The 20,821-nt window shown below is 39.4% G+C and overlaps 1 protein-coding gene across 2 annotated transcripts in view; it reads left to right on the plus strand.

Annotated features, from left to right (window-relative positions):
- Positions 1-20,821, plus strand: part of AFF2 (ALF transcription elongation factor 2) — a 340,529-nt gene that overhangs the window by 307,511 nt on the left and 12,197 nt on the right. For both annotated transcript variants that reach the window (XM_068411834.1, XM_068411835.1), the window contains 7 exons: positions 919-1,040; positions 7,958-8,192; positions 10,124-10,263; positions 10,813-10,876; positions 14,265-14,401; positions 17,772-17,843; positions 18,199-18,292. In XM_068411834.1, coding sequence (XP_068267935.1) covers positions 919-1,040; positions 7,958-8,192; positions 10,124-10,263; positions 10,813-10,876; positions 14,265-14,401; positions 17,772-17,843; positions 18,199-18,292 — 864 coding nt within the window. The remainder of the gene's footprint in view (positions 1-918; positions 1,041-7,957; positions 8,193-10,123; positions 10,264-10,812; positions 10,877-14,264; positions 14,402-17,771; positions 17,844-18,198; positions 18,293-20,821) is intronic.

Genomic DNA, 20,821 nt, shown 5'->3' on the forward strand with positions numbered 1-20,821 from the left:
TATGATGGAGAAGGAATCTTGGCTAAAACACGAGTATAGTATTGGCAAATAAACCGAGGGCTCCCAGGAAAAAAAAAAAGGGGGGGGGTTATATGAAACTTGGAACCTCATAATTTCATTAGCTGGGTCTTTGAATCAGAAAGTAACAAAATGAGGGATCTCACTCTGGGACTGTGCAAACACAAGCTACGCTCTGAAACAGCCTGTTCAGTTGCTGTGTGATTGTTCACTGCTACCCAAGGGGAAACAAACCAATTAGGATGACTTGAGGGTATATCAACAGTTAAAACAGGGTAGGAAAAGCCTGATTTGTGTTTCTAAATCATGCTATTAAAAGATTTATTTTAGCCATCTACTAGTGGGCTTGAAGGCTGATATGAAGGTTCCAGTGACAGAGCAGTAATCAGCTTTGCTTGTATCATCCTAGTTCAGGCACAAAAGTCATGCATCAGGGAATCTTTCAAAGCAAATTTTAAACCAGCTATTGCTGTTAATGACTACCCCAGCCCAGTCCTGTAGTTTTTTAGTCCTGTGAGGAATACTTACTCACAGAAGTTTTCCCATCAACTTCCATTAAGTCAATGAGTAAGCACTATTTACTTGAGTAAGATTTGGTGCTATCAAGTCATTCCATCTGAATTATTAATTAAATTCCAGTGCACTACAGAAAATAACTATAGCACATGAGGCGTTTTGCTTCCTAATTATCTGGCTATGTCACTTGTTATATAACTTCATGTCATGTGTTTGGAGAACGTTTAGTCCTGATTTCAGGTGACTTTCACTTCCCTTAGACCAGTATTTTAACTGCTTCTACTGTAAAGGAAATACACTGAGATTCCTGAGCTCCTCTTAATGGCAAGTGAAATTGTGCATAGATGCTGGATCTTTCAAGCTCTACCTCTTTTGTTAAAGCAGACAGAAAGCCTGGATACATTTGTTGAAAGCAAGAAGCAGCGCCTGGAGGACCCTTCAGCTTCATGCCTGCTCCCACCTTGTATCTCTCCGATACCAAATCACAGATTAACCAGCACTAAAGAGTAAGTTCTTTTTTTTTTTTTGCGTGACGTTCATGAGGGATTTCATGGTAGTGTTCTACAAATGTCTTTGCTGTAGAGCCAGATGGGCTTTATAGCCCATAAGCGTAAGTGACCTGGCATTGCTATTCCCATCCATCAGGAAGAGGATCCACATGGTTTTGGATGAGATTCATTCATCCTTCTGACCGACTACAGGAATTCAGAGTGCCACCACAATCCTGGTATACTCTTCTACCCCCATACTACATCCTTTCAATGTTCTTTTTTGCCCCCGTCATCCTTAACCTCTATGGCCAGAGAATCCTACTAAAAGTGGGCTTTATTTGTTTGCCCAGAATCTGTGTTTTAAAATCGTTTTTGTGAGAGACAGTTCTCAGTTTTATTGAACAAAATAGTGACTTTGCCATTCACTTCAGTGGCTCTTATTCTTTAACTGTGTATACAGCAATGCCAGGGGTGACCATCCTAAACGTTTCAGACATACGTGCTTTGTATTTCAGCAGACATATGATCAAATAGTTGGTGCCTTTCAGAGTGTCTTTGAGAGATGGCTGTAATGCTTGAGCAAACAGGCGCCACGTAAATAATGATTCTGATTAGTATAATCACAAGATTAACATTCTATAAATAACCAAAGAGTCCAATTCCCTTCTGTCATCAATTTTGTGCTTTTACGATTTTGAGATGAGGCTCTTCTTTCTGCTTCGCACTAGGACAAGCAAAGAATCAAACCCACAGTGTGCTTCTGAAAACAATTGGATTGTAGTAGTATTTGAATTTAAATAAAGTTCAAAATTAATTTATGAAATAGCACGCAAATTTTAAAATCCATAATGAAGGTTGAGCATCATTTTATTTATACTACAGAGTAACTTCAGTCCTTGAACTAACCCCTCATTCTACTACTGAGAAAATCAGAGCTGGAGTCTGGAAAAGGCAGATGAGTTAAGTTACAATGTGATCTGTAGCATGTTGCTCATTTGATAAACACCATGATGGGTGTTGCCTGATTGTCATTGCTAGAAATACAATGAGCAGAGATATATTGCTGAGGGAATCAAGGATTATCCATCCCCAACACCTCCACAATCCATTAAAAAAAATCTTTCTATTCTTGTCGCCAGCAAGCCCTAAGGATCCACCCCCAACCTGATGTTTCTTAATTTGAGCTTGTTTTCCAGGTCATTAATTTGATTCCTCAGAGTTTTCAAGCCTTTGGTATTCTCTGCTAAAATGTAATTGTGTCCATCAATAGTTATTTCCATATGCTAGCTTTTCCTCTCATCTGCCTCAAGTTTTTGAAACAAAATTTTCTGACTTCTTTTCCACTGCAGTGATTGAGACCTGGATCACACTGCATTTGTTATTAGTGTCTTCTGAGTTCACTTGAAACAAATGCAATATTGTTTGATAATTCAGGTCTTCAACTCCCAGAGACGTGCAACTGAATATAGATCAACGTATTTCCCAGAAGATTAGGGAGCTGGATGAACTGCGTGACAACAAATTTCTGGAGAGCCCCAGACTGTTTTTAAGCAGTCAGGAATGGTTCTGTTCTCCAGAGAGTTAAGTAGAGTTTTAAGGGGAGGCAGAAGAAAGAGGAAGCTGAAAGTACACTGTTCAAGGACATGGGGGAAAATAACACTTCAGTGGTAAAAGGTTGAAAGACAGCCTTTGCCATTTGCTTCTTTATTCCCAAAGGTTCTACATTTTCTTTCATGACTCCTAAGTCTCTACATAAGGCCTCTGAGAAATGAGGATGATTCAGCTACAGGCGTGCTGATGATTTCATCAATTAAGAAGGTGTTACGTCCCATGGTGGATGTTCTCACTCGGGAGAAACCTTAGGTCTCTTCCGTTGATCCCTGTGCCAACAAGCCAAGTTCCACAAGGCAGACTTCAGAGATTGTCATTGGGCTTTTTTATAGAAACAAGAATGTTTTGACAAAAAGACCATGATCTCTGGGCCAAAATTTGGAGACATTCAGGAGTCTGGAGGAATCAGTGAAAGACAGGCCACACCTGTGCTTTTGCAGGTCCCACTGGCTGCCTATCTATGGTTTAGGCATTTGAATACATCTCTCATAACCTTTCCCTGAATATATGGGCTCAATAAAGGAAGCAAAGACATCCAATTAATTTTAAAGGGTTACATGTCTAATATGGGCAATTATATGTCTAATTTCCACAAGTTTATATGACTACATGTACAATTTGAGTGTAGAAATTTGAAATGGTCAGTTGTGAACTTAAAAGCCATTTGCACAACCAAAGAGCTGGTTTGTGTGAAGTAGTCATTGCATAAGCAACTAGTTATCTCCCTGGTTGTTCCTTCCCTCACATGCCTTTTCCTAAATCTGACGAGACACTTAAAATGTAATTATTCAAACTATCGCCACTGTATTTTACTTATTTCTGATATTGCATAGCAAATGAAGGAATAGACGATACTGTGTTTTGTCGAAGTGATTGATAGTAATACCTCACTTCTGTGAGGCTGGATTTTTGTCAGATCAGCTGCCCACTTTGCAGCAAAGGATTATTTATGTATTTACTTGCTTGCCAGAACAATTTTAATTTAAGCATTAATTGTATGTGCTGCTAAATACCGTTTCTATCTGAGTATCTGATTGGTAGACCCAGTCCAGACAGAGCACTGCTTGCCAGCATTTAGCAGTTTGTAACAACAAAGTGTTATTTGCTGATGCAAACTATGAGTCTGAATTTCAAACTAGACTCATACCAGTGAAACATGCCTGCCATGTAATAGGCATGCTAGAGGTCTGTCTGAGGCAAGAATTTCAGCCTGTTTTTCAAGATTTCCTGTTCCCTTTTGTTTGACCTTTAGTTAAAGATGCACCTGTACTTGGCAACATATATTAGCTGATCCCTCGGGTAGTCACAGCAGCGTTTGTTGGGGTTCGTTCACGGCAGAGGCACCCTTCTACATCTATGGCAATGACTTCAGCTTCATTCAGTTGCTGCCATGTGGTCCAAGCTAATGCTGGAGTGACCTTTCCCTGCTAACCCCCTGCAGAAAATCAGATACACCGTCGATATGCGGCAAGGAAAGCCAAGTGATTGGTATAGACAATGGCTTTGTCTCACTAATAGGCCAGAGATACCACTGCATACCAGAAGGGGTTGATAAAGAAAGGGCAGAGAAAGGCAGCTTGAAATGTGAGAGTAGATGGAAATTCTCCTTCACACACTGACCTCTTGTTGCCTGCTCGCTTGCTTGCTGCCCTAAAAGAAACCAGGCTGAAAAAAAGTAGATGGGGAGTCTTCTTGATAACTGGCCTTTTCAGACACAAAGATTAAACCCTGTAGCCATCAGTTCTGCTTGTATTTTTTCCTTGCACTTTTATTGTGTTTCTCCCTAGGTTTTAAATATAGTTTAACTAACAGTCATGTCAGCAAATTAAACCATTGAGTCTCACTAATTATTGCAATAAATTCATTCAAAATTAGCGATTACTGCAATCAAAGACTGGATTCTTAGCCATTAACAGCCCAAAGCAAAGTGACAATCTGGTTAACTGCTGGTAACAACCTATTTCATGGAGGTTGTTGTTAACATAAATGCTTTGGTGTAAATTTGAGGGAGATGACATTGCTAAATAAATTATCAGCTTAATTCCTGCAAAACTCATAGTATTAAGTGGGCAACAGGAAAAAAAAAAAGGAAAAAAATTCAGAATTATAAATGTAATATTTTGGGTTTTGAATTTGAGTTATGTTAAAAAAAAAAATTCCTCACATGCTTTTTCCTTTGTGGTTAAATCTTCCCACCCACAGAATGACTTGTGTGCCATAGCTGAGTAGCTGCACCTATATCTTGGTTTGCCCCATCTTATATTTGAGCCCAAAGATGAAGTGAACTGGTGAAGTTTAAACAGTGAAGTTTTAACCATGCTACCTGCAGACTTTTAAATTTTTTCTTTTACTACTCTCTTAATCCCTCTGCCTTCATGTAGCAACTGAGGAATGTTGCTTCAGTTGCTTTATATGTGCCTTAAATTTCCCCATGCAGTGGTAGACTGTGCAAATGAGGGGGTCTTGTGCTAGCCCTGGAAATAGCCACAGACATACTGAGGAACCTCACTAGTGGTGCAGGGTCAGATCCTAAACGGGACTTGGCCAATGGTTCACATTCAGTTTTTCTTCAGATGCTTTTGAGATAGATCTGCCAGACTCAGTTGCTCTTCCCTTTGCAAAGCTGTACCAGGGAGAAAGCAGAGCTCCACACACCTCCATGCACAGGGGCACAGAGAACCACTTCGCTCTGTTCTCCCACCCATATATGCATGTTCAGGGTTCCCTGTGTGGGACACTTGTTTGGGAGGCAGAAGGTTTGGATTCTGCTCCTGGGTATTTCAATAACTGTCTCTTTTGCCTCTGTACAATCCAATAACACATGCACGCTTTGTTGGGGCAGCACTTGCCCTCCTTTGGAAAACTCTCCTCTGGAAAAAGTTCAGAGTATTATTGTGTTATAGCTATGGTAGCTTGTCTGAGTTCCAAAATGCCCTATGGGTGGAAGAAAGCTAACAGATGGGGCTTTGAGTGAGAACTTTTTGGAGGACATGTTGCAGGACCACATGTGCATAAAATCAGTCTCCTTGAAGAACTGCCAGTCTCTTCCAACTTGATTGCTTTCCTTTGATCTTCTTCTGGCCCATGTGTTTTCTGAGCACGACGGCATCCATACCAGTCCTACTGTAAGGCAACACGAATTCTGTGCTCTCTTTATTTCTTCAGTCTGAAGACCTTTAATATCAGAAAGTTTCAAATAAGATATTTTTAACTCTGCTTCAGTTGAATTAAAGTAGTTTTGAGTAGAAGAGCTATAAAACCTCAAACATAGGGAGTTTGGTTTATTTCAGTCTGTGATTTCACAGATAGGCTAAAATATTTTTGTATCACCAAAGGTCCCAGGTAGGGGAACGACCAAAGCAGGAGTAGATACTGATACTGTTGGTGAAACGGCATGAGGTTCAACAAGAACAAGTGCCGGGTCTTACACTTCGGCCACAACAACCCCATGCAGCTCTACAGGCTGGGGGAAGAGTGGTTAGAAAGCAGCCCGGTGGAAAGAGACCTGGGGGTGCTGATCGACAGCCAGCTAAACATGAGCCAGCAGTGTGCCCAGGTGGCCAAGAAGGCCAATGGCATCCTGGCCTCTATTAAGAATAGTGTAGCCAGCCGGTCTAGGGAAGTGATCGTCCCTCTGTACTCGGCACTGGTGAGGCCGCACCTTGAGTACTGTGTTCAGTTCTGGGCCCCGCACTTCAAGAAAGATGTTGAGGTGTTGGAGCGAGTCCAGAGGAGGGAGACCAAGCTGGTGAAGGGTCTGGAGGGTCTGACCTACGAGGAACGGCTGAGGGAGCTGGGGTTGTTTAGCGTGGAGAAGAGGAGGCTCCGAGGTGACCTTATTGCAGTCTACACCTACCTGAAGGGAGGTTGTAGCGGAGTGGGAGTTGGCCTCTTCTCCCGGGCAACTAGCGATAGGACAAGAGGACACAGCCTCAAGCTTCGACAGGGGAGGTTCAGGTTGGACATCAGGAAGAATTTCTTTGCAGAAAGGGTTATTGGACATTGGAATGGGCTGCCCAGGGAGGTGGTGGAGTCACCATCTCTGGATGTGTTTAAGAAAAGACTGGACATGGCACTTAGTGCCATGGTCTAGTTGACAGGGTGGTGTAGGGGCAGCGGTTGGACTCGATGATCCCTGAGGTCTCTTCCAACCTGGTTGATTCTGTGATTCTGTGAAACTGAAAAAGAGGCCAGACTGGAATGAGAGAGCGCTCCAGAATGAGCAGTAAGGAAACTTGGGTTACCTTCTGCTCTTTCCCTGGTTACTTTAAGGCAAAGTAGATCTATAATTCCTGACACTGACTGAAAGTGTCTGGGAACAAAACATAAATTCTTGTTGACTTAATTTGTTATTGAAATTTTAGTCAATAATCATGAAAAGTAAATGATCATGTAGTACAATATTAGATGTCTAACAAAAGATTAAAATTCAAGTTATCTTCATTGACTGAGCGAGGACAGTATCTAAAATAAAAATCTATGAGTAGATTAACATGTTAAACAGTCAGTGGGATGTTGGGTTTTTTTTTTTTCTTCTTTGATGGATTTGAGGTGAGAAAGGTCTAGCAGGGTTTTTTTTTGTTTTTACTGTGTATCACAGCTGCCATTTCTAGCCAGCTAACAATTTCTGTACATAAAACAGACAATAGATTATCATATTACTTGAGCTTTCATGTCAAAACCACATTCATTTTCTGAATCACGTTCAATTCATCAAGCTATATTTGCTCAAGGGCTTTTGCCAGCTACAATGTATCATTTTCATATAGTGTTGAACATTGGTTTTATTCTAGAGGTCAAATAATTATTATCTTGTTATTGTTATGGTTATCATTTTGTAGTTGCTATAATTTTTTTTTTGTTCACTTGCCATGTGCTATTATGTTTTTTTGCAAAGGTTGCTTATGTGGGCCCTAATCCACCTCTTAAAAAGATGCTTAATGTTAAACACATAAATTGTCATACTTGATGTCAAAGGAACTAACCCCATGCATAAAACTTTCCAGCACTTTGCTGAGTCAGAACCTCTATGACCTCTCAAATGAAGACTGACTCAAATTAGCATTTAAATTGGGTGCACTTTGTACTAATGCGCTGGAAGTTGTCCTCCAAAGCAGGAGGTTTCTGCAGCCATTGAAAAGGTGGAGGTAGCTCTTCTGTTTTCCCTGCCTGTCCCCTTTTGACTTAGCTCCTAGGACATGGGGACTGCAGGATGTATTTGAGGGTAGAGCTGGCTTCTCAGTAAATAAAATCTAGAGCTTTGTGCTATGGAGGATTAACCAAGGTTCTTGAAATGCACCTCGTTCTTATCTGTGTCCCAGGAGCAGCGGTAGCTCAGTGAAGAAGGTGGCAAAGAAAAGAGAAGAGAAGCTGTTCCCTCCTCCATTATCCCCGCTCTTGGATGAGCCCGTGCACCGGCGGCACAGCGGTGACAACAGCTCCTTCAGCCAGGAGACCAACATTGCAAACACCTCTCAGACCAGCAGCTCTTCCTCCTCTGTTTCTAAACACAGAAAGAATGAAAATAAGTCCTCTTCTAACCCCAAAGGAATCTGTGTAAGTAACCGACCTCAGTTGCTGGAAGTGAACAAGATAAAATAAAATTAACTTAGCTTTGTTCTGTTTGACTTTTTTTTTTCCAGTATCTATTTTTAAATGCTTGTGTAGCCTCACTCAAGAGCAGGGAGGAGTGGATCTTTGCAGAGCTGGGCGTAAGCAACTCTTGCAAGTTCCATTTTTAGGTCAGCATTAGACATCTACTTGGCATTGTGTATCATGCCCTGAGCCTCAGAGGAGAGCCTTTGCAGCCACCAACTAGCTGCAATTAATCCCTTAACTCTGTAGCTGCAGCACACACATTTTGAAAATAAAACTTCGAGAATTTTGGTATCCATCACCTGAATAATTACCACAAATTCTCAGCCAGAATTAAGCACTGTAGTTATACTGAATATTGCATCCTAAACTAAACAAACGATTAAAATCTAACAAAAAGCTACCTCTCTATAGCACAGTCAACATGGAAATATCTTCTCTCGGGTTTGCAGGATCCCAGCTTCCAGCAGTAAGGTTTATTTACACCTAATCTCCATGAATTACGTATATAAGCTTTTAGATACTATGTAAATAGGGGTTTGCCCCCTACACCCAAAAAAAACCATCATTCTGTTAGGCCCATCTCCCCATCAAAGGTTTTCATATAGACAGTTCTTGCTTGCTTGCTTTTAACCAGACTCAGATGTTTTTTTACTGAAAATACATGAAAAAGAGCCAAAACTAGAAGCTGCATAGCAAATTAACTGAAAAAAAAGTAAAGTTTCACATCAGTTTGTCATCTTCTTTTAGGTTAAACAGGGAAATGAGGGTTTTGGCCCATATTAGAAAATAGTCCTCCTTCTAGAGTTTCAAACACATCATTTAGTATCAAACTGTATCTTAGTATCACTGTAAAAATTAAAAGACAAGAAGAAAATTCTGCCACAGAAAAGGACATGCATAGCCCCATTTTTCACAGTTCGCTGCTTTGCGAGACGTTACCCTGCACTGTAATAGTAAAACTCACAAGTTGCATTGGATTGTAGGTGACAAATCACTTCACCTTATTCATTCATTCCTGTTGCTTTCTGATATTATTGTGTCACTTCAAGCTGTGAGAGTAATACGCATGCCTTCAACTGAAATCAATGCCAAAATGAACTGCGTATGTCAGCAAATAAACAATGCTATGTAAACAGCAGGGCCACTTCCTCTCACTCACAGCATCTCTAGTCAGATTTATCTTTGGTTTATCTATTACCCTGATACATGAAATATTTGTCTTCTAAAATATGTTAGAGTTCTTTCCCTAGTTCATTGGTTCATCTGTAATTTAGTTTATCTGATTGTGGACCTAGCTTGCAAGTTGCAATTGCCTGATTTAAATGCTTCTGTTATGCTTCTGGTTTTAATCAATGCAAAGTCACAACTCCTGGCTTCTGCTTTCCGTTCTTCTCTCTGTTCTGTATGGCAAGGGTGAGGAAACCGTTCCTTGCTGAAATCCAAGCAGACTTTTCAGACACCTTACAGTTAGCTAATAATAATATAGAAAAAAAAGGTTACATTAGTGTGATACACCTTGAATGAAGTTGAGTTTAGTTCCAGCCCTTCTGCATTAGATTTTCCCACCCTTGCTTTAACCAGCGTCTCTAGTCAGGAACACTGTGGTATCCAGGCTGACTTCACCTGAGAGTGTAAGTTAATGAGTTCAGGTGAGGGGTCAGAGGTAGAGTCATATTGCCTAATTAATCTAATAGGCTTATGTTATAAAGGATGGAAGGGTGGTTTTGTGAGGTAACCTGGTTGTAGTTGGGTATATAGGAGTGCTACTTTTTGCCTTAGCCTTCTTTTTGTTTGGGTTTTTTTTTTGGGGGGGGTGGATGTGAGCACTTATATTGTTGGAGGGTGTTTGTTTGAACTATGAAGAGTTAATAACAGTCCTTTTTTTCTAGGAGGAAGAATCTCACAATACACCAACAGCCAACACTCTTCTCGACACCAGCCATCTAGAAACTGACATCTGGTCCTCAATGCCAATGCTTTCCAATGGGAATTCTGAGCCTAGAAGACCCAAAATAACATTTGATGATGTGTAAGTATTATTGGATCACTGTGCTAGCTGCATGTTCTGTAGTTGGGATTTTTCACTCTCCCAGTGAGAGAGTATCTTTGATTATAACGCTAGCATTGGGCACCTGTGTGGATAGTGCTGCACAAAGGCACACACAGTTTTAATCTTTACAAATGAACTGTTGTCACTGATTAACAAAGACTCTGTTGATAAATGTGTTCAGATCATGAATGTTGGTTCATGGTAATTCTTCTTCATTTTTTTATTTTAGCTCCTCTAATGGAAACTTCTTATACTTAATTAGTTTAAAATATTTTTCCTTTTCCTCCATTCAGGATACATTAATAGGTCCTTTGGGTGGCCAGTTTCTACAGCTAGTTATTTTACATTCTGGTCACCCATCATATCTTTGCATACAGCAGCTTCAGATTAATATCAGATTAAGATTTAAAGAGATAAGTGGGTGTATATGTTGAAATTCTTCTTGGAAGCAGTCAGCAATTTTCTCAAACAGTGTTTGTCCAACTGTATGAAAACAAAGATTTGAAATAATTGATTTTGTCTCTTTAGGCTTCACAATGCGGATTATTACATGCAAGAGGCTAAGAAGCTAAAGCATAAAGCAGATGCATTGGTAGGTTATCACATGGTTTTTTGTTTTCTCTCTTTCCACTATGGAGGTGGGTGAATGTTGTCTAAAGCCTCAGAAACCAAGAGGAACCCTGCTATTGACTAAAGTATGCTTCAGATTGTACTCCATAAACACACTGTCCACAATAAATCGAATCCTGAGTACCATTCCTAGCCTTTAACAATTCGTTCCCAAAAAACGAAGCTCCTTACAATAGCTGGTATCGCTTCCGAGAAGGAGCAACAATCATGCTGTTTATGAATGATGTAAGATAATTTCATGAAAGACGATGTGTATTTGAAATTTGTTTTCCTATTCAATTTGGGCCTAAAACAAAAGTGTTGAAATATTTCATAACAGAATGTTAGGAAAGGCAAATCACCCTCCACCCCATTATCATGTGGTAAAACGGTTTGATATTTCCAATCCAATTGTTTAAAATTTGCAACAATTGATTTTTAAGTAGTACATTCATTTTTGTTGCATGCTTTTAGGCTGGTAAATAAAGACTCAACATGCTTCTTCCTGAGAAATGTTCCAATGAGGTAGTTCAATGCTGGGACAGTTTTTTCTCTCATTTTACCCCAGATGAAATTCCAGTAAGACTGACTTAATTTTACAAAGTGTTTTGATTTTGATAAAACTGCTTAATCTGACAGATTATACTCTATCATAGTTTGTTCAATCCAAGCTATTGCTAGCACTGAAGTGCCTTTAATAGCCATTTGCATTGCAGGTAGAGACTTCGCTCCTCTACGCTACATGGAGTGCAGAACAGCAGCTCATTTAGGCATGCTTAGTGGAACTTGACTCCTCTATTTATTTAAACTAAGATATCTAAAATGGAGTGTGGCCATTCACCTTGCCCCTCAAACTCACAACTGAAAATGAACTGGGTGATTATTCACCTCTCGCTTTATTATTTTTACATGCATATTATATCATTTCACATCAGAGATTTTGTGCTTGGAAATAAGCGTTTGTTCAAAAACATCTGCCAAAACAATCACATGGTATGTTTTAAAAAAACAAAACAAACAAATTTTAAAAAAAAATGGTTCTCCGTCTGCTGTGGGTAAGTTGAAGGAGAGCTGACATGTCAAGCTGCCAGCTTCAGCTCTCCAGGCTGCCTTTTGACTTGAGGCACAGTGTTACCAAGTGTGTTTTCTGTGAGAGGTGGGTTCAGGTTTTTGGCAGCTTGCCGTGACTGTCAGCAAGTTAGCAATCGCCCCTCACGACCTGCCCATTTACAGGAGGTGGCCTGCGCCGGTTCCTGCAGCCCGACTCAGCAGAGCATGTTAAGCCAGAGCCCTGACATCTGCACGTGGGAAAGGCTGGCAGAAGCCGACTGACACCACCTCCCACAGCTGATTGACCTTTAAAGAAAATACACATGGTTCTGGCACAGGGATGCCTGCTCCATGCTAGCAAATATTTACAGGCTCAGGCTCCTGATGATCTCCACGTGCTATGTCAATCCACTTCGCTCCACAGCCTGATTCACTCAGAAAGCGTTGACCTGTCTCCTGTCCTCTTACCTTTGACTGTGCCTTGCGGAGGCAGGGGTGTTTCTCAGGCAGAACTAAGAGGAGCAGGCGCAGCACGTCATGCTGCTGCCTGCAGGCAGGCCTGGCCTGTCGCATGCAGTTTGACACCCCGAGTGCTCTTATGGGAACGTGAGGGCATCTGCTACAACACAACTTGTTAGCAGACGTAAATACCCATGAACAAAGTATCTGCTTTTTCTTTCCGCTACTTAGGTCTCAACTTTTTTTTTTCCACCCGATACAGCTGCACACAAATTATCTCCATGTAACACATTTGCTGTGCAGTCCCATAGTGTTAGTTGTCCTATGGAAACAATTGCTTCTGGTTACTTGGTGCTGACATGACAAAGCACACACAGCACTGAAAGATGTGTTGCAGTGGCTAGAAAGATAATGCATGTGACCTCAAAATGTGTCAGCAAATGTAAATGAGATTTGCGGCAATGCTGTTCCTGAGCTCGTACGGAAAATCGATTTCTGGTGAAGGGCAGGGCATTTTGCGTCTTAGGAGAGTGACCCCATGAAAACCTACCCTTGTCTGCGACGGCAGTAAGGAATCCACTAATTTGGATGGGCTGCTGCAGTGGCAACTGACTGTACCATATGGAAGAGATCTTGGAGACCTCGCTCTGTTCTTGGCTGAGCTGTGATGAGCTGGAGTAATTCCACCTACTCCACTACAGTCAGCGTGGAGCAGAGGGCAGGATCGGATCCCATTTCTGGCTCAAACTGTGTGTCTGTACTGAATCTGCTTCCAGCCTGATTCTTTTTTTTTTTATATACCACAAAAAGTTGTCCTTGGAAGACTTGAAGCAAGGAATTTGAATAATATGCTGCGAAGTGGCCATCGGAATAGAGAGAAAACATTTAGAAATATTTCCCCTCATGTGATCATTCAAGTAATACCTATCAATTATACAAAGGCGTTGTACATAATCAATGCACAAGAGCAGAACTTGAAATTAAAGGTGTGCAGAGTGAACTAGTTATAAGGATTGCTTAGAATTAGCCACGAAGGCAAATATACGGTTACCCTGGACCAATACTAAATGTCCTGCTTAATATGTTGCTAGGATAGGCTTCCATTTTGTGAATGGAAAACATATGCAGATACATCAAAAATATTTTGATAGAGGCACACAAAGAAATTTTTAAATTACTTGAAGTATATTGGATCTCCTATATCAAATGCCACTTTAGAAGAATTCTTAGATCCAGCTATCAAAAATTGAAAATGTTAAATACTATTATAAAATACTTACTATAAAAATGTCATATATAATATTCATTACACATAAAAAAAGAAATCAGTATGTCTAAGTCAGTTTAATCACAACCATTAGGAGTGCTAAAACCTTTTGCAATAAAATCCTAGTAAAATAAAATATTTAGCAGTGCTATATTTTCTCCTTTTTTTTTCTGCTCTTTCAATCATCACATAAGTGATGAGGTTTTTTTTTTGATCAACAGTTAACACAGAATGTGACATCTGACAAATGGCATGGAGTTGTCACTTAACCCTTGGATAGTGACATTCAAACTTAGCTCATATATCGAGGAGCAATATGGTTTTGTTCAAACATGCTTAGTGTCCCTCATTGCCTGTGTAAATCCATGCATGTCAAGGGACATACATTGACTTTCCTCTGTGGAGCATCTGGCCGTATACTACCTGAGAAGATTTGGTAAAAACATAGACCCTGCTTTAATTACTGTATTAATTCATTCTTTACTACCAGTGTCGCTTTGCTTTCATCCTAATGCTAGTGTTGCTTTGTATTATGGTCTGTCTACCTAGAAAGTAAAGCTGAAGGATTTTCTTGACGGTGTCATTCCCATTTCAGCTGGAGAAGTTCGGCAAAGCAGTGAATTATGCTGATGCTGCCCTCTCCTTCATCGAGTGCGGGAACGCTATGGAGCGAGATCCATTAGAAGCTAAATCTCCATACACCATGTACTCAGAGACTGTGGAACTCATCAGGTTAATGTCCTTTCTGTGATCATTTTCATAATCTCATTTCAGTCATAATTAGAACCTGCTATGTTTTAAAAAGTACCATTTCAACGTATTAATGATTTGTCCAAGGCATCTTCATCTCAGAAGTCATCATAATTAGTTCTTGCCATTTTATTAATGTCATGGAAAATTTATAATTGATGGACACTGCTTTTATAAATTATCCCCTTTAGAGGTTATAATGTGAGTGTTATAATTTGCAATATTCATAACATTAAAATTGAAATGTAGTGGGTGGAAGTAAAGTATAGTAATTTCACTGTTTGGCAATGCCACTTGTCTTTTAAAAGGTGTAGTTTTATAATTCAAAACATTAAAGTGAGTCTATCAGGATTTCTATTACAAACCCTGTTTTTAGAGGGTTATAACTTGGCTGTTAAAAAAAAAGGCTGAAACTTGGCACATAAGATCATAGCCAGAGAGGAAGCTTTCCACATGTATTGTATTATAAAAGTATATTTTTTAATGTTAAAGGTATGTGAACCAGCTGAATTAGTTTCAATACAGTTTTGTAGACTCATACACTAGAATACAGATGAGAGCACCTTTACTTACTAATAAATGTCTGAATTATTATTTTAAAATCTGCTGCCGTTCCCTGAAGCTGTTTCATAGTGTTGGCTCTGTAGAAATAATGGTCTCCTGAGTAACTAAGGGCTTGTTTGCTTTACTTGCGCAAATTATCAAAGTGAAATCAAGCAGGATTAAATTTACCTGTAAGTAGAACAACAGGATTTTTCCTCTTCACTGTGATGCACCTTTGCTTTCCCCAGTGTATGCTGGGAATATCACTATTAATGTCAATGTAATTACTGTCAGTTTACACAAGAGAAAGAGAAAGAGGCAAATCAGGCCCTAAATGTTTGGGTTTTAATATGACAAAGGTGTTTTTTTTAACGTGCAGGATTTTAACATGCCAGATTCGCTATTAGGGACTGCCAAAAATAATGCATGTTTTACATTTTGAATAAGGAGGTATTTACATAATAAAATGTATCAAAGCTTAAGAAGCTCTTACTCTCAGGTAAATAATATGCCTGTTAAATATTTAAAAACATGTTTTTACATTCTACACTTCATAAAGAGAAGAAGAAAATCTAAAGAGATTACTCAACAAAAAAATTATGTTCACTCAACGCTTACGATCCAAGTCAAACCCTCGAGAGCAGAGGACTTAAGGGGCCGCCTACCTCTGTCCCACTATGCTGAAACTCTTCCTGCACTCTGACCGTGGACAGTTCAGCACTCTGTGCCCTGAACTGCACAACTACAGTTGTATGGCAGGATAAATTGTATTTAAAGAAACACTCTTTAAAGAAGTGAGTGCTTCTTCATAGGAGCCTGCATTTATTTTTATTTTTTAAGAAAACTGTTGAAATTGTTGTTGCTCAGTCCAGCAGTCAGTCTGTTCAGAAGCGGATGGACCAAAAATCTTCATTCATTCTCAACAGCCACAACAAGAGCACCACTTAACTAGGACAATGACCGCTCTAGGAGTAGCTTACAAATGGGTGATACCTGCAGCTCCCCTCCACCCTACAGTGCTGGTGCTGGATGGAGTCATCTGAGTGTACGGCTGCATCTTGGAGCAACTGGTGCTCTTCAGCATACGCAGCCCTGCTGCCTTGCTCTTCCCGGCAGCTACTATATCAGCACAGTCCTGCTGCAGGCTACTTGATAGATAGACCTTGGCATGGAAGCAGCACCTGAACTGCTTTTGGAATGCCTTCTGAACTGCCTTTGGCTATGGAAGAATGTGGAGGACTTTGTTATAGTAGGTCTCCAATTTCTAAATAGCTAAAGTCGGGTGAGATTAATTCCACCACCTACCATCAAAGGCAGAGCTTAATTTACCAGCTCTTGTACACAGCATCTTGTAGGCAGACAGTGAGAGACTGATTTGCCCATTTAATTGCTGTCAGTGGTCAGACATAGAAAAAAGGTGATTGCCCAGGTGAGCAGCAGGCTGGTACAGGTTCAATAAACTCCATGGACAAATACACAATTCTTGTGGGCTACAGTGGGTGCTGAATGTACAAACCCAGTATGCGGCTGTGCACACACTTTCTCAATGTGGCTCCTAATGTTAACATAGATTTTTACTGTGAGATAAGAAATAGGAGGAGATTTTTCTCGCTTTCACTCCTCCTTTCATCAGAGGCACCATCTTCCCCTTTTGCGTTAGCTGTGTCTGCTCTGAGTATCTGCATCAGACACCTATTTGTGAAAGCAAGTGGAGCATCAAAGAGATTGAGAGTATCAGATCTGACTGTCAAAGGTGTTTTTAAGTTAATGGTAATGTTAAAATCCCTAACATAACACTGAAAATCCCAAAGAGATCTATATCTTCCATGTTTGATCAGATTCATTCAGTATCACTGGAACAACAATACCAAAGAGCAGGTGAGATAAGACATGGAGGAAGCACATCAGGTGGTGTGCTACAGCTGCGGGCTGGGGGCTGATGAAGGGGGTGGTGGGGGGAAGAAGGAGCGAGAGCAGCACTGCCTGCCTGCACTCCATTACCTCCTCGTAAATGAGAACTCATCAAGACTGCCTGGATACCTTAAAACTTTCTTACGCAACGCTGAACCCTATTACTTATTCTAACACAAGTACCTGTGAAATTGCATTAGGGCTCAGAACAATGATTTTATGCGATGAATTGATTTTCAAGAGTCTAAATGCATGGAATGGAGTGTGCTCAGTTAAAGGCAAAAAAAAAAGAGAAAGGAGGTAGGAATACTCAATCTTTGATCATCCAAATGCTGGACAGCAGCAATTAAATCGAGAGGGAAGACCAAGTACACAAGACTCATAAATTAATGGACCCAAGAGTTTAAAAAGCTGTGAACGTGACCTTTCCTGTATTTAAAGCCATTTTCTATAGAAAATTAAAAGCTTTGAAGAAGCACTTATGAGAAGGATTTTGAAGGTATTATTCAAGCCTGAAGTATTATATGTAAAACCTTATTATATATTACCCTACTCTTCAGCATATATAGGGCCAAGATCTTATGCTTCTGTCCAACACTCATCACAAATGTTTGCAGGACTCAGCCTAGATGGCTGGATATAATATCATTAAGATGCCCAAGAACAGTTCACCTCATTGGCCCAGAAAATGGGTTGGTGATTTATTTTAGCCCTCCAGATGTTAAGTGGTGCTTTCTGTTGAATTTTACATTGATCTCATCATTACAGAGCAATGCGACCATTAACTATTGCAGTCAGAGAAGAATATCTATGTGTGGCTGTTATTTTTCAGAGTGTCACTAGTATTCCTGGAAACATCTTAACTCTCAATTTCTTCTCTCCTCACCTTTCTGACAAGGTATGCAATGAGACTCAAGAATTTCACAGGCTCTTCTGCCACGGAAGGGGACAAGAAATTAGCAGTTTTATGGTAAGTCCCATTGCGACAATGAGAGAAGCAGCTAAAATCTTAAGGAGGACTTTAAAAGTACTGAATTACTTAAGCAGCTTACAGAAGATCATTATTCTTGTTTTCCATTAAACTATTAAAGGATAACTAATGGATTTCTTCAGCAGCTGACTAAACATTTATTCTTCTAATTTATACTCTTATCAAGATGGGATTTTAATGCTTTTGACCACTTTTTTTTCTTTCTCCGTTTGCTTATGTTTCAAAATCTAACCTTAGAACAGAAACTGCAAAATATAGGTCAGCATTTTTTTTTTACAGTTTATAGGTTTCATTAAGCAATGGAATTAACATAATCCTTTCCTAATTACCACAGCTACCGATGCTTATCACTTCTCTACTTGAGAATGTTTAAACTAAAGAAGGACCATGCTATGAAGTACTCCAGATCTCTGATGGAATATTTTAAGGTAATCTTTATTCTGTTTAATTCACTGATATGAAATGAAATTCATACCAGCACTGAGAGCTCTCTCAAGTATAACTGTGTGACTTAAAAGTCCCCCATTTAACCTCTCCCCTGGGAAATGCAGGCAGGATGGCTGCCAGGGAGTGGGGACAAAAGTGATTTGGGGGATTTTTGGATTAGTCGCTTGATTCAAAGGACCATACTCAGTAATTCTACTAAAATAACATTATTCTCAACACCATGTAATGTTTATGCAAGTTTCTGTAAAGGAAACTGATTGTTTCAAGATTTCAATGTGCAAGTGATTATGAACTGACCCCCAATGAACCATAATAAAGCAATTATTTAGGCTTTAGTTAGTTAGATTTGATTTAATTTAGATTTGAAATTGAAGCTTGTTGCAGACTCAGACTCCTTTAATTTCTGTGGAACTTCAAATTGCCTTATCTACATCTTGGAAGTTTGCCTTTACCTTGAATCAAGTGGAGATCAGCTGATGGTCATGACTCCGTGATGTTTTCCTTTACCTTGTCAAATGCTGTTTACCCAGTGTCAGAATGACAAGTTCTCACCATTCCTAAATTAAGAGAGAAACAGAATCTTTCTTCAGCTCTGCCAGGGTTTTGATATTTATATTTTACTGGTTAATGCTGTTTGAAGCATACATTAATTCTTGTACTTTATTACTACATATTATTCTATAATTATGTAATTATACTGGTTTGTCAGCCCATCAGTCTTTTTTTGTTGTTTTTTTTCAGCCTCTGTGAATTTGTTGCAGGCTTTGACGTATTAGTACTGCAAACAAGTATAACTTTTAACACTACAGTTTTAATATTTTAATGTAAATGGTGATAAAATGGTCCTTCTGCTGTAAAACTCCAGTACTATCATGCTAGCAACCACTACTTAGTCCTGACTTCTCTGGTGTCCTCTGTGTGTATGTCTGTATCTCTGTAACTTCAGTAATGTTACTCCTGATCTTCTGCTTAAATTGAGGCTCTCTTGAAGTCATTAGGAGTGCCTCTGTTGTACTCATGGAGTTTCAGTGAGGGATTTGCACAACAAATTAAATTTGAACCAGACACATACATAGCCTCAGCTTTTTCATTAAAAGTATTCCATCTATTTCAGGTTTTATCCAGGATGAATGTAGGTTGTCTCTTAAAAATGGTTACTAGACAAATCATTTGATAAACTTTTTCTGCAGAAAGTAATGATTTCTTAAAAAAAAAAAAAAAAACAACAAAAAACAAGGGAGCAGAGGGGATTCTCTCTTCCCTTAAAGTCACTTTACTTTCTCTAGCTATGCAAATAGGTACAATGAGGAACATATTACTACTCCCAGCATAAGACCATTTTACTGCATTCGCACAGAGAAAATGTCTTTTAGTGTAAATGAAAATAAGAGAAAGAAATGTTAAAACATAATAAAACAGACAAATCAGGAACGCTGGTTTTAGGCATCCAGCTGAAGCTGAGTATTTCAGCTTAATGTTACTGTGTGTGTGCTGCGGGCACCGTGACTCATTTGCTAGAAGTAGTGTTTGAGTGTATACAGATTATATGTTCAGGATCTTTTTGTAGTAAAGGCATAGGAGGAGAAAAGAAAAGAATGGGAGCTATTAACTACATATTAGTTTTGTATTGCTGCACAATGTTCTCTGTGTTCACTAGCGAGAATCTGTAATAGATTAACTGTTTGAATAGAGTTGTTAGTCAAAATTTTACACAATTTTAACTGTGAAAAGCAGCCCACTGTTTACAGCAGAGCTGGAGGGGAATTTTTTGGCAGAACTGGTTTTCATATTTTTCCTCACAAATGCCACTTTGTCCAAATTGAAACCATTTATGGACAGAACCGGTTCTGATTAATTTCCAATTAAAAGTTTCAATTTGATATTTTTGACATTTCGGAACAGAAAATAACTATTTAATCATAAAAGTAGTTTTGAAATTTAGCAACAACTTGGAGTAAAATGTAACTAAAATGATAAATTTTTAAAATTGAAATCAAACTTTTTAAGTTTAGCAGGAGTGGCATCCTTTGATGCATTTCACCTAAGAGTTTGAGGAAGATGTTTATGTTTTTGAAAATGTGTTGTCAATAGTCATGGCAAAAATATTTCGGGTATTTTCATTGTCAAATAACTACTTCCAATCGAGATCTAGTCTTAATCTTGACCATCTAGTGTTTGTCTCCAGATACTGTCGGGAATAATCCCCAGACAGTAGAAACTAACATCAAAGCTGCTTCTTCATCCTTGAAGACTTTCCAGGGGAGTTTAGGATCTCCCTCGTTCTTACATGTGAGTGGGTTGCAAAAATATACACTACATATGCTCTGTACTGCAAAACACTCCATTTCATTCTCACATCTTTAATGAAACACAGTGGCATTGTGTATAGGAACATACAGGCAAGGCCAGTATCATGGTTTGGGCAGTGTTTTCTGCTTTGGTCAATTTTGGTCTTGCTTCTGTTCGTCAAGTTTAGCTGTGTTTTAGAAGTCAAGGGTAGGATTTTGCTC

The sequence above is a fragment of the Nyctibius grandis genome, chromosome 13 (genome assembly GCF_013368605.1).
Source record: "Nyctibius grandis isolate bNycGra1 chromosome 13, bNycGra1.pri, whole genome shotgun sequence".
NCBI lineage: Eukaryota > Metazoa > Chordata > Aves > Nyctibiiformes > Nyctibiidae > Nyctibius > Nyctibius grandis.